The 18,142-nt window shown below is 35.3% G+C and overlaps 1 protein-coding gene across 1 annotated transcript; it reads right to left on the bottom strand.

Moving 5' to 3' along the window:
- Positions 1 to 2,089: 2,089 nt before the first annotated feature.
- On the bottom strand, positions 2,090 to 16,541 carry LOC123655999 (inactive pancreatic lipase-related protein 1-like). The gene is made up of 7 exons (XM_045591722.1): positions 16,469 to 16,541; positions 13,858 to 13,942; positions 13,026 to 13,174; positions 11,024 to 11,275; positions 10,057 to 10,248; positions 3,757 to 3,925; positions 2,090 to 2,244 (listed from the first exon to the last, which is right to left on the bottom strand). Exons 1-7 carry the CDS (start codon positions 16,539 to 16,541, stop codon positions 2,160 to 2,162), a joined length of 1,005 nt encoding a protein of 334 aa, XP_045447678.1. The 3' UTR covers positions 2,090 to 2,159.
- Between the last annotated feature and the right edge of the window lie 1,601 nt (positions 16,542 to 18,142).

Raw genomic sequence — 18,142 nt, 5'->3', positions numbered from 1 at the left:
GGTACTATTGAATTATAATATATTCGGTTTTATATTTGAAAATTATATATTAATCCGTGTTTAAAAGGTGAAGGTAAGTTTATTTATCATGTAAATAAAAACAGTTGTGTTTCATCGTAGCAGCTGGTTATTCTCGAAAAGTCGGTTGACCGTTTCACTTTTTATATTACGTCCTTAATTTGTTGCACTGGTATCATAACACTCTGAAGGTGAACCTCTAAACAAAATTGAAATGCGGAACTGAAACACTTTGTATTTAAATAAGTATTTTTTTACTTAATTCCTCCTTTTGATTGAATTGTAATTTGCAATCTCATAATACGTATGCTCAGTATAGTAACAAAAAATTACAACAAACATTAAGAATAAAACAAATAAAACTTACTTTATTTTATTTTAATAGGCAAAATAATATAGTTGTGTGACTGACATCTGACGCAGTGGAGGGTAGGTAATATATTACAGTGCAGTTAAGATGAGGGATGAGCTGAGATGTGTTGAATATAAATTGTGCTGAGCTGAGTTGTGTTCAGCTGCTATATAAATGTATTCTTTACAAAGGAGCATTACGTTACTTTATATAAGTAAAACTAAACAAAAAGTAAGTCGTAAGTAAAGTAAAGTTAAAGTAAATAATAATAAGTTTAAGGTATCATAAGTTTTGCACACGTACTTCAAAGAAATATAATTTTGTTTCCTAGAAAGTTTATTTTGTTATTTTTTTTTAATTCTACTTGTCCACTAATTGTATTTTTTTTTGGTTATGGAAGGAGTTTTGTATAATAATATATACTCAGTGTAAATTCATTACCATAAATCATCTATTTTGCATTACTGAAATAAAAGTAGGTACTATTTAGTTTTAATTATTGAACTAAGAAAACTTTACAGATATAATATGTATCATAGTATTGTTAGCATTAATTATTTATTTAAAAAAAACTTGGTTTATAACTGACCAGTATTCAAAATTCGATACTCACTTTTTGACAAGTGATTTATATATATTTCGACATCTTTAAGAAATTTTACATAACTGAACTTGTATTGGATGATATTGTTATTAAGTTGGTATCTTTTCAGTTTTTAAGGGGAAACCCATCAAGTGTCGTAATATTATGTTCCTACTACCACAATGAGTATCTGAAACTTATACTTTTTTTAAAGCTAGCAATGAAGCAATTAATAAGGTAATTTATTTATTTATTTACACTTTCGCACACTAATACAAGGTTTTAATAGCATAACAAATGAAATATAAAAATAAAATTTGCATCAGCTGCAACAGGCGGCCTTATCGCTAATACAGCGATCTCTTCCAAGCAACCTTTCTTCCAGGCAAATCTGGACCCAATCAGGAAATCCCATCTCATCCTGATCAGGTCCAGACCAATCATCTGCGTCACATGACTTATCTAGTCCTGATCAGGCATGCCTGGTCCGGTCCTTCTAAGGAAGACGAAAAAATTTCTACTCGGAAAAAGAAATTTCTTTTAGGATAAGTAATTCATTCAGCCAAATTCATAGTAGTCAGTCAATTCAATTAGGTAAAAAAAATACGGACCAATCAATACTCTAGAGTCATTTGAAATACCTATGTATCTATTTGTATATGTCTATTCTTTCGTTATGATTTTGAAAGAAGTCCTTGCATATATATACATTTGCCCTAAATATAACAAACTTAAACTAACGCATAGTAGTAGGTCAATGTTCAACTTTCTTAAGTTTTACTCGTTACTTATTAATATAACTTATCTGGTGCCTTAATTCCGTTTGTTGCGGGTTCGATTTCCACTCGGTAAAGATATTTGTATTTAATCAAATATTTTGTTTCTAGCCTTGGTGTCTATACTTGTAGGTCTCCTCACCGTGTCTGGGAGTGCACGTAAAGCAGTCAATTTCATTTATTATCATACACAATCGATAGCGACTCATACAAGAGAATACATCCGCCAACCCATAGTGGAGCAACTGGTAGATTAAGCTGTAAATGCTTTCTTACATAGAGAATGAGACTTATCATATGCGCAGCAGTGGCTTGTTATAGGTTAACAATCAAACAATCACTAATAAAGTATATATGCAATATTTTTCAAACATTATTTATTTTTATTTCAAATACAAATCAACAAAATTTACTATTTGTGGTAACTTCTTCAAAAATAGCCTCTGTCCGTATTTTGAGGGCCGCGAGCATAGGGCGGCTCCGAGTTAGTACTAAAGAAGTATAAGCCTGTAGTGCTGAAAAAAAGTTAAATTTGATTATCTTTAAAAATTAATTTAATCTTAAAGCTTTAACCAAAAATTAATCGCAATGTCTAACTACTCTATCAAATATTTTAATAAAAATTTATACGTTTTATTTAAAGATAAATACATTATATGTAACAATAATATGAATACAATGAATAACTAAATATTTTTAAATACGGATACATAAAAATTTGCAGTGCCTGACAATAAATATTAGCAAATGTATGACACAACACTATTTCTATACAATGATTGCAGGCAGAGTCGTTTATACATTTCGAAAATTAATGAAAACTTAATATAGTACGAGAACCGCGATAAAGAATATATACCATCATGCATGTAATGAAAAGGCTCCAGTACATATGCAGGATAATACATATATCGTCATGTATCTGATAGGTTGCCTCATGAAGTCGCGTCCATACAACGATAATCTATACATCTATATAAATAAATAAAACTGGAGTGTCTGCTTAAACATAACGAAATCATTCGTTCAATAGATTTTACTTCTCAAATTTTTTTCATTCCGCGGGCTTTATATATATATATATATATATATATATATATATATATATATATATATATATAACGGGGGCCTAATATATACATGACAGGACTTTCGCTGGCAGATAGCTGATGTAATATGGAATAATTTAGGCTTCTTTTATTTTAGAAATTTATTTATTTTATAACTCTGCTGACTGAAAAATAACTCTTTACAGTTCGCAAGTAATTAATAAAGTAAATTAATTAAGAAGGCAAGTTAGTTCTGTAGAAACCTTTCTGTCATTGTACATTATAACTGGGCTTACGCGCTCATTGGACGGCTTATGGAGAAACTAACTTAACTTCTTCATTTTTTAAATTAATTAAATAATTAACGTTGGCTGGGCCTGATTTCATAAGACCCAGATCATATATTAAACATAAAAGAGCTTACAATATTTTACGCAATGAAATTACAACCTATATATGTTTGTGTTGTGTGTTTGTGTATTTCTAGTTTTTAGTCTAGGATTAAAACAAAATCGAATAGGGTTAATTCTGACTTAATATGGGTACTTTGTAAAGTGCTGTGTGGCTACGGCACCAAAGAATATAGCCACCCCCTCTCTTCCCGTGGGTGTCGTAAGAGGCGACTAAGGGATAACAAGGTTCTACTACCACCTTGGAACTTAAGAAGCCGACCGATGGCGGGATAACCATCTAACCTCTGGCTTTGAAATACACAGGCCGAAGACGGGCAGCAGCGTCTTAGGTGCGACAGGGCCAGCCCTGCGGTCACCAACGCGCCTGCCCAGCGTGGTGACTATGGGCAACACACATGAGTTCACGCATTTTTGGCGTGAACTTGTGGAGGCCTATGTCCAGCAGTGGACTGCAATAGGCTGAAATGATGATGATGATGATGGTGACTTTGTAAAAGAAAAGAACAACTGCATTTCAAACAAAGTAAACCTGCAATAAATAAAGGTATTTTAAATGTTTCCTTACTTTTTCGGAGTATACTCGCCATAGATAACCTCCTCATTAGACGTTAAGCTACACCACCCTATCACATAGGCTATCCACGATGAGCACTTGGTTGCGTAGAACCCAATATCCGTTATGATTGATTCTGCGTAATAGAGTGGAGCCCGTGCGTGATCACAGCTAGACTTCGCTATACAACACAAATATATTATTATATTTATATAATTTTATTTGCTATGACTAGTAATACAACGTAGTCAGGTAAATACGCGTTATCAAAGATTAATCAAAAAGTTGTAGTCAGATCTCAATGAAATTTAAATGTAACTACTTAATAAACACCAGCTTTCGATTAAATTAAAAATCATCAACCAATATATAACCTGTATAGTGCATTTATAGGAACTCTTATACATACGTCATATTTTCTATATTATAAATTATATTTTAGTAATTATTAGAAGCTAGCATAAGATATTTATGATTTTTGTGTAATTTTGGTAGCTATGGGAATTTGTCATAAAGTATTGTATAATTCATAGCACTAGGTTTGGGTGTTCACTATCGATCCACTTTTTGCTCAATGCGTTTGACAGTTCTTAAGACAGGACGACGTCTGACCGGTCATCTTGTACAAATATTATTGTAACTTTTCGATGCATCACATTTTGTTAGTCGTAAAATCATTTTGACTAGACCAATCCGATCTAATTATGACCTATCAAGCCAATAAGAAAACAATCTCAACGTTTGTTTACAACTATCATTCCATTAACGAGCAATTTTATTAAAATAAATATGTAATATACGGAATCGGTACACCCAGTAAAAAGTTATGCGGTATAATACAACGTAGGTCGACGAAAAAATAGTTAAGTAAAAACATGTTATTAGATATAACTTATAGTCAGGGGTACCACTGCAACTTCTGTCGAAAGTTGTATTGTGGTATACGGGTATGCGACCCCGGCTTCCCGAGCTGCTACTGTCTCTGGCCCCCTCCCGTCGAGAAGTAGTATCCCCACTGAAAGTCTGCTTCGGCGAGGGTGGCAACCCAATGTAGATATTGCGAAGGGGTTTGGTACACTCGGCGATTCAGCAAGGCAAGGTGGATGGCCTAGGGCGACGGCAGAGGGCGTATAGTTACCGTCGGCCAGACACATCATCCGACCTCTTCCACAGTCGTATCGGTTCACCGTTCCACTGAATTAGGGAGGGGGAGGACGAGTGTGTGCGCCTGCGTATGCGCGAACGCTCGCGCACCTTAATATATCCTGCGCAGTTGACTGCTTCCGATTCATGGACTCCGTGTACGCTAAGTCCTATGGCGATGGGTTGAGGTAGAGAGGTCCGGCGGGATGCGAGCCGGGCTTTGTCTGATACCTACACATAGGCGGCCCCAGGGGCGTGAATACACGTCCTGGTCGCCTTCGCATTGCAAGTATGGGACGACAATGCGAACTCGGCAGCACCTGGGGTGACAGAGCAGCCCTATTTAGGGAGGCACTGCTCTCCTCGCTCAGCCGAGGAGGGGGCTAGAAAAGGTGCCCTAAAAAAAGGCTCGTCCCAACCCGGAAAGTGGTAGTAACCGCGGCTGCCACTGCATCAATCTAATTCGTGGTCGACGTAACAGAAAGAGTAAAACAATCATGAAACCGCCTACCATGATATTTGGCGCGTGGAATGTAAGAACGCTCATTGACCGAGATGGCAACGCCTGCCCCGAACGCAAAACCGCTATAGTAGCTCGTGAACTTCTTCGTTATAATGTCGATGTGGCTGCACTCAGCGAAACACATCTCGCTGATGAAGGAGAGCTGGTGGAGGTTGGAGGCGGTTACACTTTCTTCTGGAAGGGTACCCCTTCATCTGAACCTCGTAGGTCTGGGGTAGGATTTGCCATCAAAACTCAATTAACAAAGCGACTTCATGAATGTCCTGTGCACATCACGGACCGCGTTACCACGCTGCGCCTTCACCTGGACTCGGACAACTACCTTAATGTCATCAGTGTTTATGCACCAACGCTGGACAAGTCTGATGACATCAAGGACAAATTCTATGAGGAATTATCTCAATGCCTTAACAACATCAACAGCGAAGAGCAGATATTGCTGCTAGGCGATTTCAATGCCAGAGTTGGCCGAGACTATGAGGCTTGGCCTGGAGTTCTGGGCAGACATGGAGTCGGCAACATGAACAGCAATGGTCAGTTGCTGCTCAGTCTATGTGCTCAATACGACCTTGCGATATCGAACACTATGTTTCGGCTTGCCGCTAAGCACAAGACAACCTGGATGCACCCGCGGTCTAAACACTGGCATTTGATAGACTACGCCATCATACGGCAACGAGATATCAGTCAAGTACAAGTCACCCGTGTTATGAGAGGTGCGCACTGTTGGACTGACCATCGACTCATTGTCACCAAGCTAAGACTCCGCCTCCGCCGGCCTCGTAGATCCATAGAGAAAAAGCCTGTGTGTTTAAACGTGGATAGGCTAAAGTGCTGCGAGGCTAGAAAACAATATGCCGAAGCCTTATTGGGAAATCTGTTGCCTGCTAATGAGACGGATGATGTCAGTGCTGCTTGGGGAGCTATGTCTAGTCATATTATGGAAACCGCGTTAGCTACATTGGGCACCAAAGACCGGCGTAGTGAAGACTGGTTCGATGACAACAATGAGGCTCTCCGGGCAGCACTCGACAAACATCGGGAACTCTTGCGACAGCACAGTAGAAGAGGCGGAAACATTGCGGCGGTCAAAGCGAGTGACCAAGAATTGCGCAAGCTGTCTCGTCAGATAAAAGATAAGTGGTGGCGTGACAAAGCTTGTCAAATGCAGTGGCTTGCTGACACTAATCAGCTTCGGGAGTTTTACTGCGAATTGCGAAAGCTGCTTGGTATTTCCTGCCGAGCAAAAGTACCTCTGAGGTCTTTAGACAGTTCACACCTCCTCACTAGCAAGGAGGAAGTATTAAAACGCTGGGCTGAACACTTTAACACTCTGTTCAACGTGGATCGATCAGCGGATCTGCGAAACATCAGCTTAATGCCTCAACTCCCTTTATCTATCGAGCTAGATGAGCCACTGACGTTCGACGAGGTTGTCACCGCCATCAGACAGCAGAAAAATAAGCGGGCAGCTGGCATTGACCATATACCAAGCGAGCTGTTGAAGTACGGCGGTAAGGATTTGCACACGTCTCTTTGGAAACTGTTTGTCCGAATGTGGGCGGAGGAGCGAGTCCCAGACGATTTCAAATTGTCTCGTATTAGTGCCCTTTACAAGAACCGGGGCGATCGTTCTGACTGTAGTTCATATCGCGGTATTTCAATATTATCTGCTCCTGGGAAGGTCTTTGCCAGAGTTCTATTGAACCGCCTAAGGGACTTATCAGAAAGGATCCTGCCTGAAACCCAGTTTGGCTTCCGACCTAACCGAGGCACATGTGAAGCTATTTTCTCGGTGCGTCAACTTCAGGAGAAAAGCAGAGAACAGGGACGTCAGCTGTATCTCTGCTTTGTTGACTTGGAGAAAGCATTCGACAGTGTGCCTCGCGAAGCCCTCTGGATAGTACTGGGAAAGCTAGGATGCACAGAGAAGTTTGTGAGACTTCTGCGACTCCTGCATAACAATATGCAGTGCTGCGTCTCCGTAGATGGCGAACAGTCCGACTTTTTTCCCGTTACTTGTGGGGTAAAGCAAGGGTGTGTCCTAGCACCCACACTGTTCGCCCTATACTTTGCAGTAGTAGTCAAGGAGATCCTACAAGCTGTTTCTGAAGGAGTTCGCATTCGCTTTCGCACTGATGGCAGTCTTTTCAACTTAGCTAGACTTAAGGCGCGCACCAAAGTCTCTTATGCATTGATCACAGAGATCATGTACGCCGATGACCTGTGCTTTTTGGCAGAATCCCCAGACGGCCTGCAACAGCTGATGTCCGCTTTCCACCAAGCATGTTGCAAATTCGGCCTAAAGATCAACGTTAAAAAGACGGAAGTAATGTCTCTAGACATCCATGGTCGGGAGACACTGACCATTAAGCTTGGTGAGGATGTGCTGAAACAGGTCGATAAATTTCGTTATCTGGGGAACACTATAACAGCTAATTGTGACCTTGATGCCGAGATCAACAGCAGGATAAGTGCTGCAGCTGCAACATTTGGAAAGCTGTGTTCCAAGGTCTTCTGCTCGCATGACCTTAAGCTGGCTACTAAGATCTCGGTTTATATGTCGATCGTGCTGCCAAACCTTCTCTACTCTTCCGAGACCTGGTGTGTGTATCGTCGTCATATACGCACTCTCGATCGATTCCACCTTAAATGCCTGCGCACCATCATGAAGATCAGATGGTCCGATCGGGTACGTAATACCGAAGTTCTAAGACGGGCCAATGTTGGTGGCATTGAGGCATATTTGATGCGTCGCCAACTTCGGTGGTGCGGTCATGTATCACGGATGTCGGAGGAGAGAGTGGCGAAGCGCATCTTTTACTCTGAGCTGGAGGAAGGCCAGCGAAAGCATGGTGGACAACTCCTCAGATACAAAGATGTTCTGAAACGTCACATGAAAAGATGCAATATAGAGCCCTCTCGATGGGAGAGTTTGGCAGCACAGCGACCGGAATGGCGCGAGATCGTGAGGGAGCGTACTGGTGAATTTGAGGAGCAGCGACTAGCTGACCTCGACGCCAAGCGCGATGAGCTCAGGGACCGTCCACTCGCCGCCATTCACTTTAACTATGAGAGCGGTAAGCTCACTTGCCCACTTTGTGCAAGGGAGTTTACTGCAAAAATCGGCTATATAAGCCATCTCCGTGCGCACCAGCGCCTAGCCCTGTAAGGGGTCGAAGTGGTCGCCATGGCCGAAATTCGGTCGGATACATACATAGATATAACTCGAAAAGTAGTTGTTAGATCTCAAATAAATTTAAATGAGACCAAATGACACACACCACCTTTCGATTAAAAAAAATGTTGTCGAAATCGGTCCACCCAGTCAAAACTTTTGAAGGAACATACATTAAAAAAATACAATCGAATAGAGAACCTTCTCCTTTTTTGGAAGTCGGTTAAAAACAAGACGCTGATTTTTTGAAAAGACGATTCCTTGTGTCTTTTGATGTAGCCTATCTTACTTAGAATATGTATTTTCATTAGATTACTTAGCGCTTTATAACGCACAACATATTTTGCTTTATGATTATAATCTCGTACAGTTTACCAAAATATTGATACTAATCACATGAATTTCACACGTTTAAAACGTTAATTAACTAGTCTTTCTTACTACTGCGATTAAAAATCTACTTACGCAAAAAAAAAATGATGCAGATTAAGTAACTATAAAAACTTCATCATTATCATCATTACAGCCTATACAGTCCACTGCTGGACATAGGCCTCCACAAGTTTACACCAGAAATAACGTGAACTCATGTGTTTTGCCCGTAGTCACCACGCTGGGCAGGCGGGTTGGTGACCGCATGGCTGGCTTTGTCGCACCGAAGACGCTGCTGCCCGTCTTCGGCCTGTGTATTTCAAAGCCAGCAGTTGGATGGTTATCCCGCCACCGGTCGGCTTTTTAAGTTCCAAGGTGGTAGCGAAACTGTGTTATCCCTTAGTCGCCTCTTACGACACCCACGGGAAGAGAGGGGGTGGCTATATTCTTTAGTACCGTAGCCACACAGTACATAAAAACTTAAATTATCCTTATTATATAAAATACTTTCAAATTCGTTTAAAATAATTCTAATAATTTATACATAAGTGTTTCGTATTACTTTCTCAATTAAATATTCAAATTCGTAGATACCAATAATTTTTTAAAATTAGTGTTGTTTGGACGACCGCTCTAGCGTAATGGTGTGTGTGTGCCGTGTCAGCGGTACCTAAACACCGACGGTCGCGGGTTCGATTCCCGCTTGGAGTGGATATTTGTGTTTATACAAATATTATTTTATTTCCGGTCTGGTTTTTTAGTCCATGTGAGTCGGCCTAGGTTGTTATCATGTACACCTGATAGCGATCGTTGCGGACATAATTATGTCCGTCAACCCGCATTGGAGCAGCGTGGTGGATTGAGCTCTAATCCTTCGCCTACATGGGAAAAGAGGCCTATACCCAGCATATTACAGGGATATTACAGGGATATTATAGAGATATTACAGGCTGAAGCGAAGCCGTAGTATTATTTGTATTGTATTCAAATAAATATTCAACGAATATAAATATTTTTACATAGACGAGTTTTTGTGGTATTTAATTTTTACTTAGAGTGGCATACTTTTTTCTGTCTACGTTAAGAGATAACTTACTTTGATTTTCAGTAGACATACAACCAGGTTGCATAATTCCTCCGTTAGGGTAAAAATCTGCGTGACCACTTGCTTCAAATTTTCCTTTTGCTAATGCATTAGTATGAAGAACGTCAACGAATTGTGCATCAGATGAATCCAATTTTCTCGTTTTGTTTATCGTTGCAAATAAAGGCAACGCGGGATCAAGCCCTAAAAATTAGTTACATAATACAAATTCTGCTACAATACTATCTACTCCATTTCTTGTTGTATATTATTATTACATTTTTTATATAATTATGTATATTATTATTATATATTTTTTATTGTGCTCAAACAACTTTAATGATTAAAAAATTAAATTAAATTTAATTAATAATTAATCCTTAATTATTACTTTTTAATTTGATTAAATAATTAGATTTAAAAAAAATATTCTTAATTTTTTGATCACAGCTAAATAATATTGTTCTCAAGTACTGTTGTTTTCCTGTGGTAAGTAAGGTAGTCAGAGCTCTAGGGAAGAGTAAGGGGTCGGAAACTTTGTCGGAACTTGGAACTCTTGGCGTTGCATACGTCCACAGGATGCGGTACCTGCTTACGATCAGGAGGACTATAGACTTGTTTCCCACTTTTTTAATATAAAAAAAACAAGTGTCGTTGAGAGCGCATTTTTAGTTTTTATACTTAACATAAAATTAGTTGTGAAATAATTTGTACTTCATTTAAGTGTCTTTGAAGTTTCTATGATGAGCATTTGGTTAATAACCTTCTGAGTTGTTAAGATGTTTTGTAAGAAAAAAAAAATTTTTTTTTTGATTAGTCAGTGAGCAAGAAACGGGTTTAAGTCTATGTAGCCTCATTTCACATTACATTTGCTGTAATCCTGAGTGTAAGTAAAAAAAGTTATTCATATATAGAAATAGAAACAAATGTTCTGTAAACCAATATTCTGACAAATGTACATTATTTTAATTTAGCTTACCAGAAATTCTGTCAAGTTTTCCAGATTTCAAATATGTAGCAACTTGACCGGCTGTTTGTCCGCCGAGACTGAATCCTATAATATGAAACTGTGGCAGCTTAAATCCATAGTTCTGAACCAACTCGTCAATTAACTGGGCTAGACACATTCCTACCAATTCAGTGTTTTGGGCAGCTTGTATGTAACAAGGTTCCAGGGCTAACTTGTTGTAGTCTACAGATATTATATTGTAGTCACAACATTCCATGTATGCTGAAATATTTTTGTTTTAAATTATTTGTAAACTATATGATAGAGGCATATATACACCTGTTTGATAATGTTTTAGCTATAACTATTTTTTTAAATTTTTTTTTCAAATTTCGAAAACTTACAGCTAATTAAATAATTATAAAAAAACCAAACATTTTCTGCCAATAACAAGTTTTCACAGCTAGTATTAATGAATATAATTAGTATTAATGCATGTTATGTTATCATGGTTACATTTACAGTAAAATAACAATACAATAAAAATAAGTTGGTATGAGATAGAAAATAGTACGAAAATAATTATATACAAAAGCCAAGAATACACCACTTTTGAAATAAATCGAAAAAATCGTTACACATCGGCCTTTTTAATCATGTTACACTCATGTTAAGGAGATCAATATCGACCCTCCGACACGCCACATTGAACAGATGATGATGATGACATGGTGAGAACGACTAGCTCTGATCAAATATTAATTTCTGCTCTGCCTATAGATACTACGGTTGCCAGGAGTGTAAAGAAGATCATGTTTTAGTAACAGAGTTTATGGAACGTGCAGTCTAATTTTGTTAACCAGCTCAGCTACATCCTTCGACCCATTTGCAATATTAAATAAAAAGGAAATATCCGCTATTATTCTTTGCTGTAAAAAGTGAGTAAGTGGAACTTTCGGCATCGGTTGAAATAATCCGCCAAATATGTTTTGAAACGATATTGTATAAACCTTAAGAACTATTTTTGAATATTTTCTAAATGTAAGATATAGATTTTATAATTAGGATCCCACACCTGAGAAGCATATTCGAGGTGACTACGGATAAAAGCGCAATACAAAATTTAGACAATTTTAATGTTTCTAAAATCTTTCGATATCCTAATAATGTAAATTAAATACAAATACACGTTTCAAACGTAGTTAGTAAGGCTAATGCCTCATTAGCCTTACTAACTACGTTTGAAACGTGTGCATCAAATAAAAGCTTTGAGTCGTATGCCAACCCAAGATCCCGATGGGATTAACTCTAGTTATTGCAATACCAGATAATGTTTATTAGTTTATAACTCGGTATTTTTAGTAAATCGTTTTTTTTTTTTTTGGAACTCATATTTAAATATTAATTAAAATATGGATACTATTTTTTTACCGACAATGATAAAAAATATAAATAAATATAAAAAATCAAAAATAAAAAAATAATTAAAAAGTAATAATGACAAAATATGAATAGTATTTTTTAATTTTACATACATTATTAAATAAAAAATAACGAGTGCAACTAGAAAAAAAAAGAATTAAATTCTAATCGACCGAGAATTTGAACCATGGTCCTTTCGATCACGACCGGTCGATTTCCCACCTGAGCTATTACAACTTTACTGACAGTTGCGAAATTTACCTTCGTATTCTAACGATATTTCTTTTTGTCTAAAAACTGGGATAAAACGAAATTTCCTAAAAATTAATTAAAATCCTACCTAGATTTATTTATCTCCCCCGAAATTCCCTGCATACTAAATTTCATGAAAATCGTTGGAGCCGTTTCCGAGATTCAAATTATATACATACATATATACAAGAATTACTCATTTAATAGTATAAGATATAATGCTATCGTCGTTTAAAGATTTTATACTATTCGTCTAAGTGACAATTAAAAACCATATATCAATTACAATTTCAAAAAAATTCAAGATAAAAAAAAATATTCATCAATTTTTTAAATTAAAAATACAAATAATAATTACCTGGCCTTATTTCCGTATTAGGTGAATAATCTTTATATCCTGTATATCCATGTATAAGAACCTTAACTGGACTGTTTTCAACCCATGGCGCTGTAATAATAGAATCTGGGTCGGAAACTGTTAGTTCATGAGGAGTATCTCTGTTGGCCCTAAATAGAATTACAAATAAAATTTAAGTAATTAAAAACCGTGTAAATTTTTCACCAATGTCTACTATATGTTTACGGTTAATTAAATAAAGATAAATAAATTCGGTTAAGGAGTTCGTGAACTAAATAAGATATTTAATTTTTTACAATATGTTAAATGTCAACAAATTTTGCAATTTCGCTATTTTTCTCACCAGCTCCACTTTATTCAGCGTCACCTTGGAGAGTACGCAATATCTTCTTCAATTAATTAATTTAAACGGATTATCGTTTTGAAATGTGTGTGTCTTTTTGAAGTTGATCAAGAATAGGTTAAGGTTATATTATAGCTATAAATACTGCAAAGATAATAATAAGGTTGCCTTATCAAAAATTCAAAAACTATATAGTATATAAAACTTACTTTAAACAGAGATATTTATTATTGAAATAAAACTTCTTTATGCACGTTTGAGTTGGGGAGTAAGCTGTAGAATGCGTGACGAGAGCGTTACGAAAGGTGTGATCGGGCGAGGAGAGCAGAAGTTGAGAGCGAGATATAAAGTAGTGAAGATAGAAAAAGAGAGATAGTTACGTTTTGTATATTACTGTAGGGGCAACTAAAGGAGTTTTAATTCAGTCGTGTGGTCTAAAGCACACTCGTTTTTTTTTTTAATAAATTGCTTAGAATAATTTAGAATTACCTGGTGTATAGCCAAAACGTTATATTTTCATTCGGGCAAACTAAAGGCGGAACTACACATTCTTCAAATAACCCAAATGCACTTGCTGAAAGATGAAAAAATATTAGTTTACTATGTAACACTTCTTTTTGTATATATATATATATATATATGTTGTGATATATACTGTAATCGTAAGTATATCACTATACATCAATGTATATGCGAATAAAATATCCCGTAAAACAGTCGTAATAAAATAAAAATAAATAAACGCTTCACACCCAACGACCCTAGTAGGATTTTTGCCTGTTTTGGGGATCCGGAACAGGCAATGCTGTGACCGCTGCGCCAACGCGTCGTCAAATACAAGTTAGAAATAGAAATTAAAATAGAAATAGGAAAAAAAATAGAAATTGAAATTGAATAGAAATTGACTATGATAATTGATACAATCTATCTAAATAAATAAAAATGGATTATAGAAATTTGTGTACGCGCATAACTTCCGAATTACGGCACAAAATTAAATAATTCTTTTTTTTGTGATCATTATTGTCAAGAGAGTTCCTTAAGACCCACGAAAGTTTTTAATCTTAAAAAAATATTTTTTTTTTTTACTATTACCTTTTGACAGAATGTAGTCAGTCCGGATAGCTATTAATTTAATATAAATACTTAATACATTTTAAATCACGTTTTTTAAAAATGTCTGTCGTTTCCGAATAATTAAAATACTTGTCATATTATAATAAAATAATTATATTATACATTTATATTTTATGAACAATTTTTTTAAAAACTCTTTTACAAATATTGTAGCTCGACTAAAGGAAATAATGATGTTCATATACTTACAAATACACAAAAGGAAAGCAGCAAATACTTTAACTGACATTTTTAAGAAAAAATAATGGCTCTATTTATTTGTAATAATAAAAAATAATTATTGAAATAAAAAAATAGCAGTTAAAAATTTAAATTTTTTTGGCAAAGGTCTGCTTTATAGAAAATTCTTAATAAGACTGCTGTCACATAAATGTTATCACCAACACAAAAACTTCCCATAATTTTGTGCTTAGTTATAAGAAGGGTAACCTCGTAAATTTAATCTGCTCTAATTACACTCGTACCTCTATTTTTTTTTAATAAATAGTACAGATAATAGTTTTTATTGCCTATTTAGATAATTATTATTTTACTTCTCAAAAAAAATTATCGTGTTAATAGTTCTGAAATGGTGTGAGAAGAATGACTGATGTGTGGATTTTTTATTTAAAGATATATATAAACTTAATACATGCATAAATCGACATGACATAAATACATTAAAATTACGGAAATAACATTACAAAGTAAATAAATATTTGTACAGATATAGTAAAACCTTCAGTAATAAAACTTATAAGCAGACTGGAATTTGTCTTTGTATAAGATAAGCAAATAATAATACAAAGTAAGACAATAATACTATGAATCAGACACGATAGCGATCGTTACTTCCGGTGGACAAACTACCTACCAACCCGCAGTGGTGGAATGTGGTTATATTAAGCTTCTAAATAGAGAAAAAGTCCCTCGACTAGCAGTGGGATGTCACGGGCTGGATCAATCATCAATTAATACTAAGCATTGTTTTTATATATCATTTCTTATTTATTATTACAATATTACATTAAAATAAAAAAGAACAATATCAAAAAATGTAGGTTTAATAATGGAAAAAATTCTTCATAGTTTCGCTGTTCCAAATTATGTAAATATTACCGGTATTAGTAACCGTACAAGCCTATATTGCCATCTTATCGCAGTAATGCACACCAACACACATTTGCGTTGTTCCCTTTATAATTAGTCTTAGGGCCCCAATTGATAATGAAATGTGACAACTTGACAATATCCCAAGTCAGAAAGGAAGTAAAACGTGAACGTGTTTTCGGTATTAATTGTGATTCTGTAATTTAACTACTTAATAGATATACGTTCATGAGTATATAAAAATAATAATATCTAAATTTTATAACAGTCTTTATTGAGGAAGAAACCGCAAAATACATCTAGTCTACACTGTATGTTTGTGTTATACGAAACAGTTGTGATACTACATTATTGACTTTAAAAAAAAAATATAATCTGTAGTCTGTGTTTCCTGAAAGCTATGACCTGGGGATCTTTAAGTCGCGAGTGAATAGGCTACTTCTAGGCAAGCGTGCTCCATCTTAGACCGCATTTTCACTTATCATCAGGTGAAATAGCGGTCAAACGCACGCCTATCTATGTATAAAAAAAAAAAAAAAATAATCGACGAAGCTCCTTGGTTTGACAATATATAAGCAATTCCAAAGAAAAATAATTCATAGAATAAAAATACAATATCGGTTCACGAATGGCGTGAACAATGGCTTTAAAGTCGATTAAAAGGAGTGTGTGAGTATTTATCTACAGCTATCCTATTTGTTCCTTAAAGTTGAAGTGAACCGTTAAAAATACCCAAAAAAATAAACAAATCTGCAAACATAAATGGAGAGAACACAAGAAAATGCAACTAACTAGATTGTGTAAAATCTACAGTTCCACAGGATGAACTACATCTTTATATTATAAATTATATTTTAGCCATTTATTCACTTACCTTGGGAACTTAGCATATTTATGGTAAAATGTCCGTATATGAGGAACACAACCAAAAATATTGATTTGTCCATTATGGAATTTTTGGGACACAGTTAAAAAAGATTTATATAATTCTAAGTGAATAGGTATGTATAATATTGTGCATTCTACCATATATTAGCATGACTACAATAATAATTCAAGAAGGCGAATGAAGGCGATAACGATATTATACCATTCGATGCGGAAAATGATTATACCTATATAGTATATATATATATATATATACTACAATAAGATATAACAATTTTTTTATATGTTTGCTTTGTAAATATGTATAACATTGTAATTTTCATTAGAAACTAGCTGACCCGACGACTTTCCTGCCCTGTGATGCAATCTGTGAAACGTGTAAGAATGAAAAAATAATCGTAACATTTTCAAATTTTAGTTCTTTTCTTAATTATTTAATTCTCAAGAACCTTCTACAAAGTATTCTTTTTATTTTTTATTTTATAGTTACTAACAATAAACATATAAGGGGCCATCTACATCACACACATATATTTACGTAAGCCGAATTTTAGTAATTTTAAGCCCCTCCTCCTCCTTATCAGCGAAAGTCACCAAAATCCTATCCACCCCCCCCCCCCTATGATTACTTAAACATTGGTACATTTTTAAATCTATTCAGGTTTTTTTCACACAGTTAGTATTGCAATATTTATAGACAAATAATATTTGCTTAAAATAAAACCTACTAAATTTTGAAAAATAAAAGGAAACAAGAAATAATAAATAAATATTGCTGATGTAACCATTGTCTAACACCCCCTCCCCCCATGCCATCAAAAATAATCCAAAAACAGAATCCATTCAATAAACAGCAGAACACATTTGGCAATTAATTTTTAATTTTTAGCTGACATCTAAAAAAGGAGGAAGTTCTTAATTCGATTGTATTTTTTTTTTGTATGTAACCTAAACTAACTTTTGACTACGTGGACCAATTTCGATAATTTTTTTTAATCGAATTGTATTGCGTTAGGTATATGATCCCATTGAAATTTAATTGAGATTTGACAATAATTTTCGAGTTACGTATATCTAATAATGCGTATTTGCTTGACTATTTTTTCGTGTCCCTACGTTGTATTACTTGTCGATGTACCTAATTGAACTCGTTTTTTTTTTTAGTTTGCGAGCAAACAAAATTATCTAGATATATAAATAAATATTTATGCATTCAAATAAAAAGTTTTCGATCGCTACTATTCTTTTAATTACGTTTACAAAAGCTTTTGTAGGTATATACAATGATTCTGAAATCTGTAACTTCTAAACTAAATAACCTTTTTCCTTGATGTATTTACTAAAGAGTATTTAAAATATGTTACAAATAAAGAAGTAATGAAATCGAACTATGTGGTCAGTAAAAACAAACAACTTTGTCAGCAGTCGATGTTGCGCCGCCAATTTGTATGTAATGCATTCTTGTTACGCTACGGTGTCGGGTATACTCACAATAATTCATTTTTTATATCATAAAAGTGACGAACAAGCGTATGGTTCGCCTGATAATAAGCGGATTCCGTAGCCTATAATAGGGCACTTATAAGTATGAGGTTTCTATAAGTTTGAGGTTTTCCCCAGACAGGCTGTTCGAATTTTTCAACAAGATAGTTCCTGATGT

The sequence above is a fragment of the Melitaea cinxia genome, chromosome 8 (assembly GCF_905220565.1).
Source record: "Melitaea cinxia chromosome 8, ilMelCinx1.1, whole genome shotgun sequence".
NCBI lineage: Eukaryota > Metazoa > Arthropoda > Insecta > Lepidoptera > Nymphalidae > Melitaea > Melitaea cinxia.
This window is presented reverse-complemented; position numbering and strand designations above follow the sequence as displayed.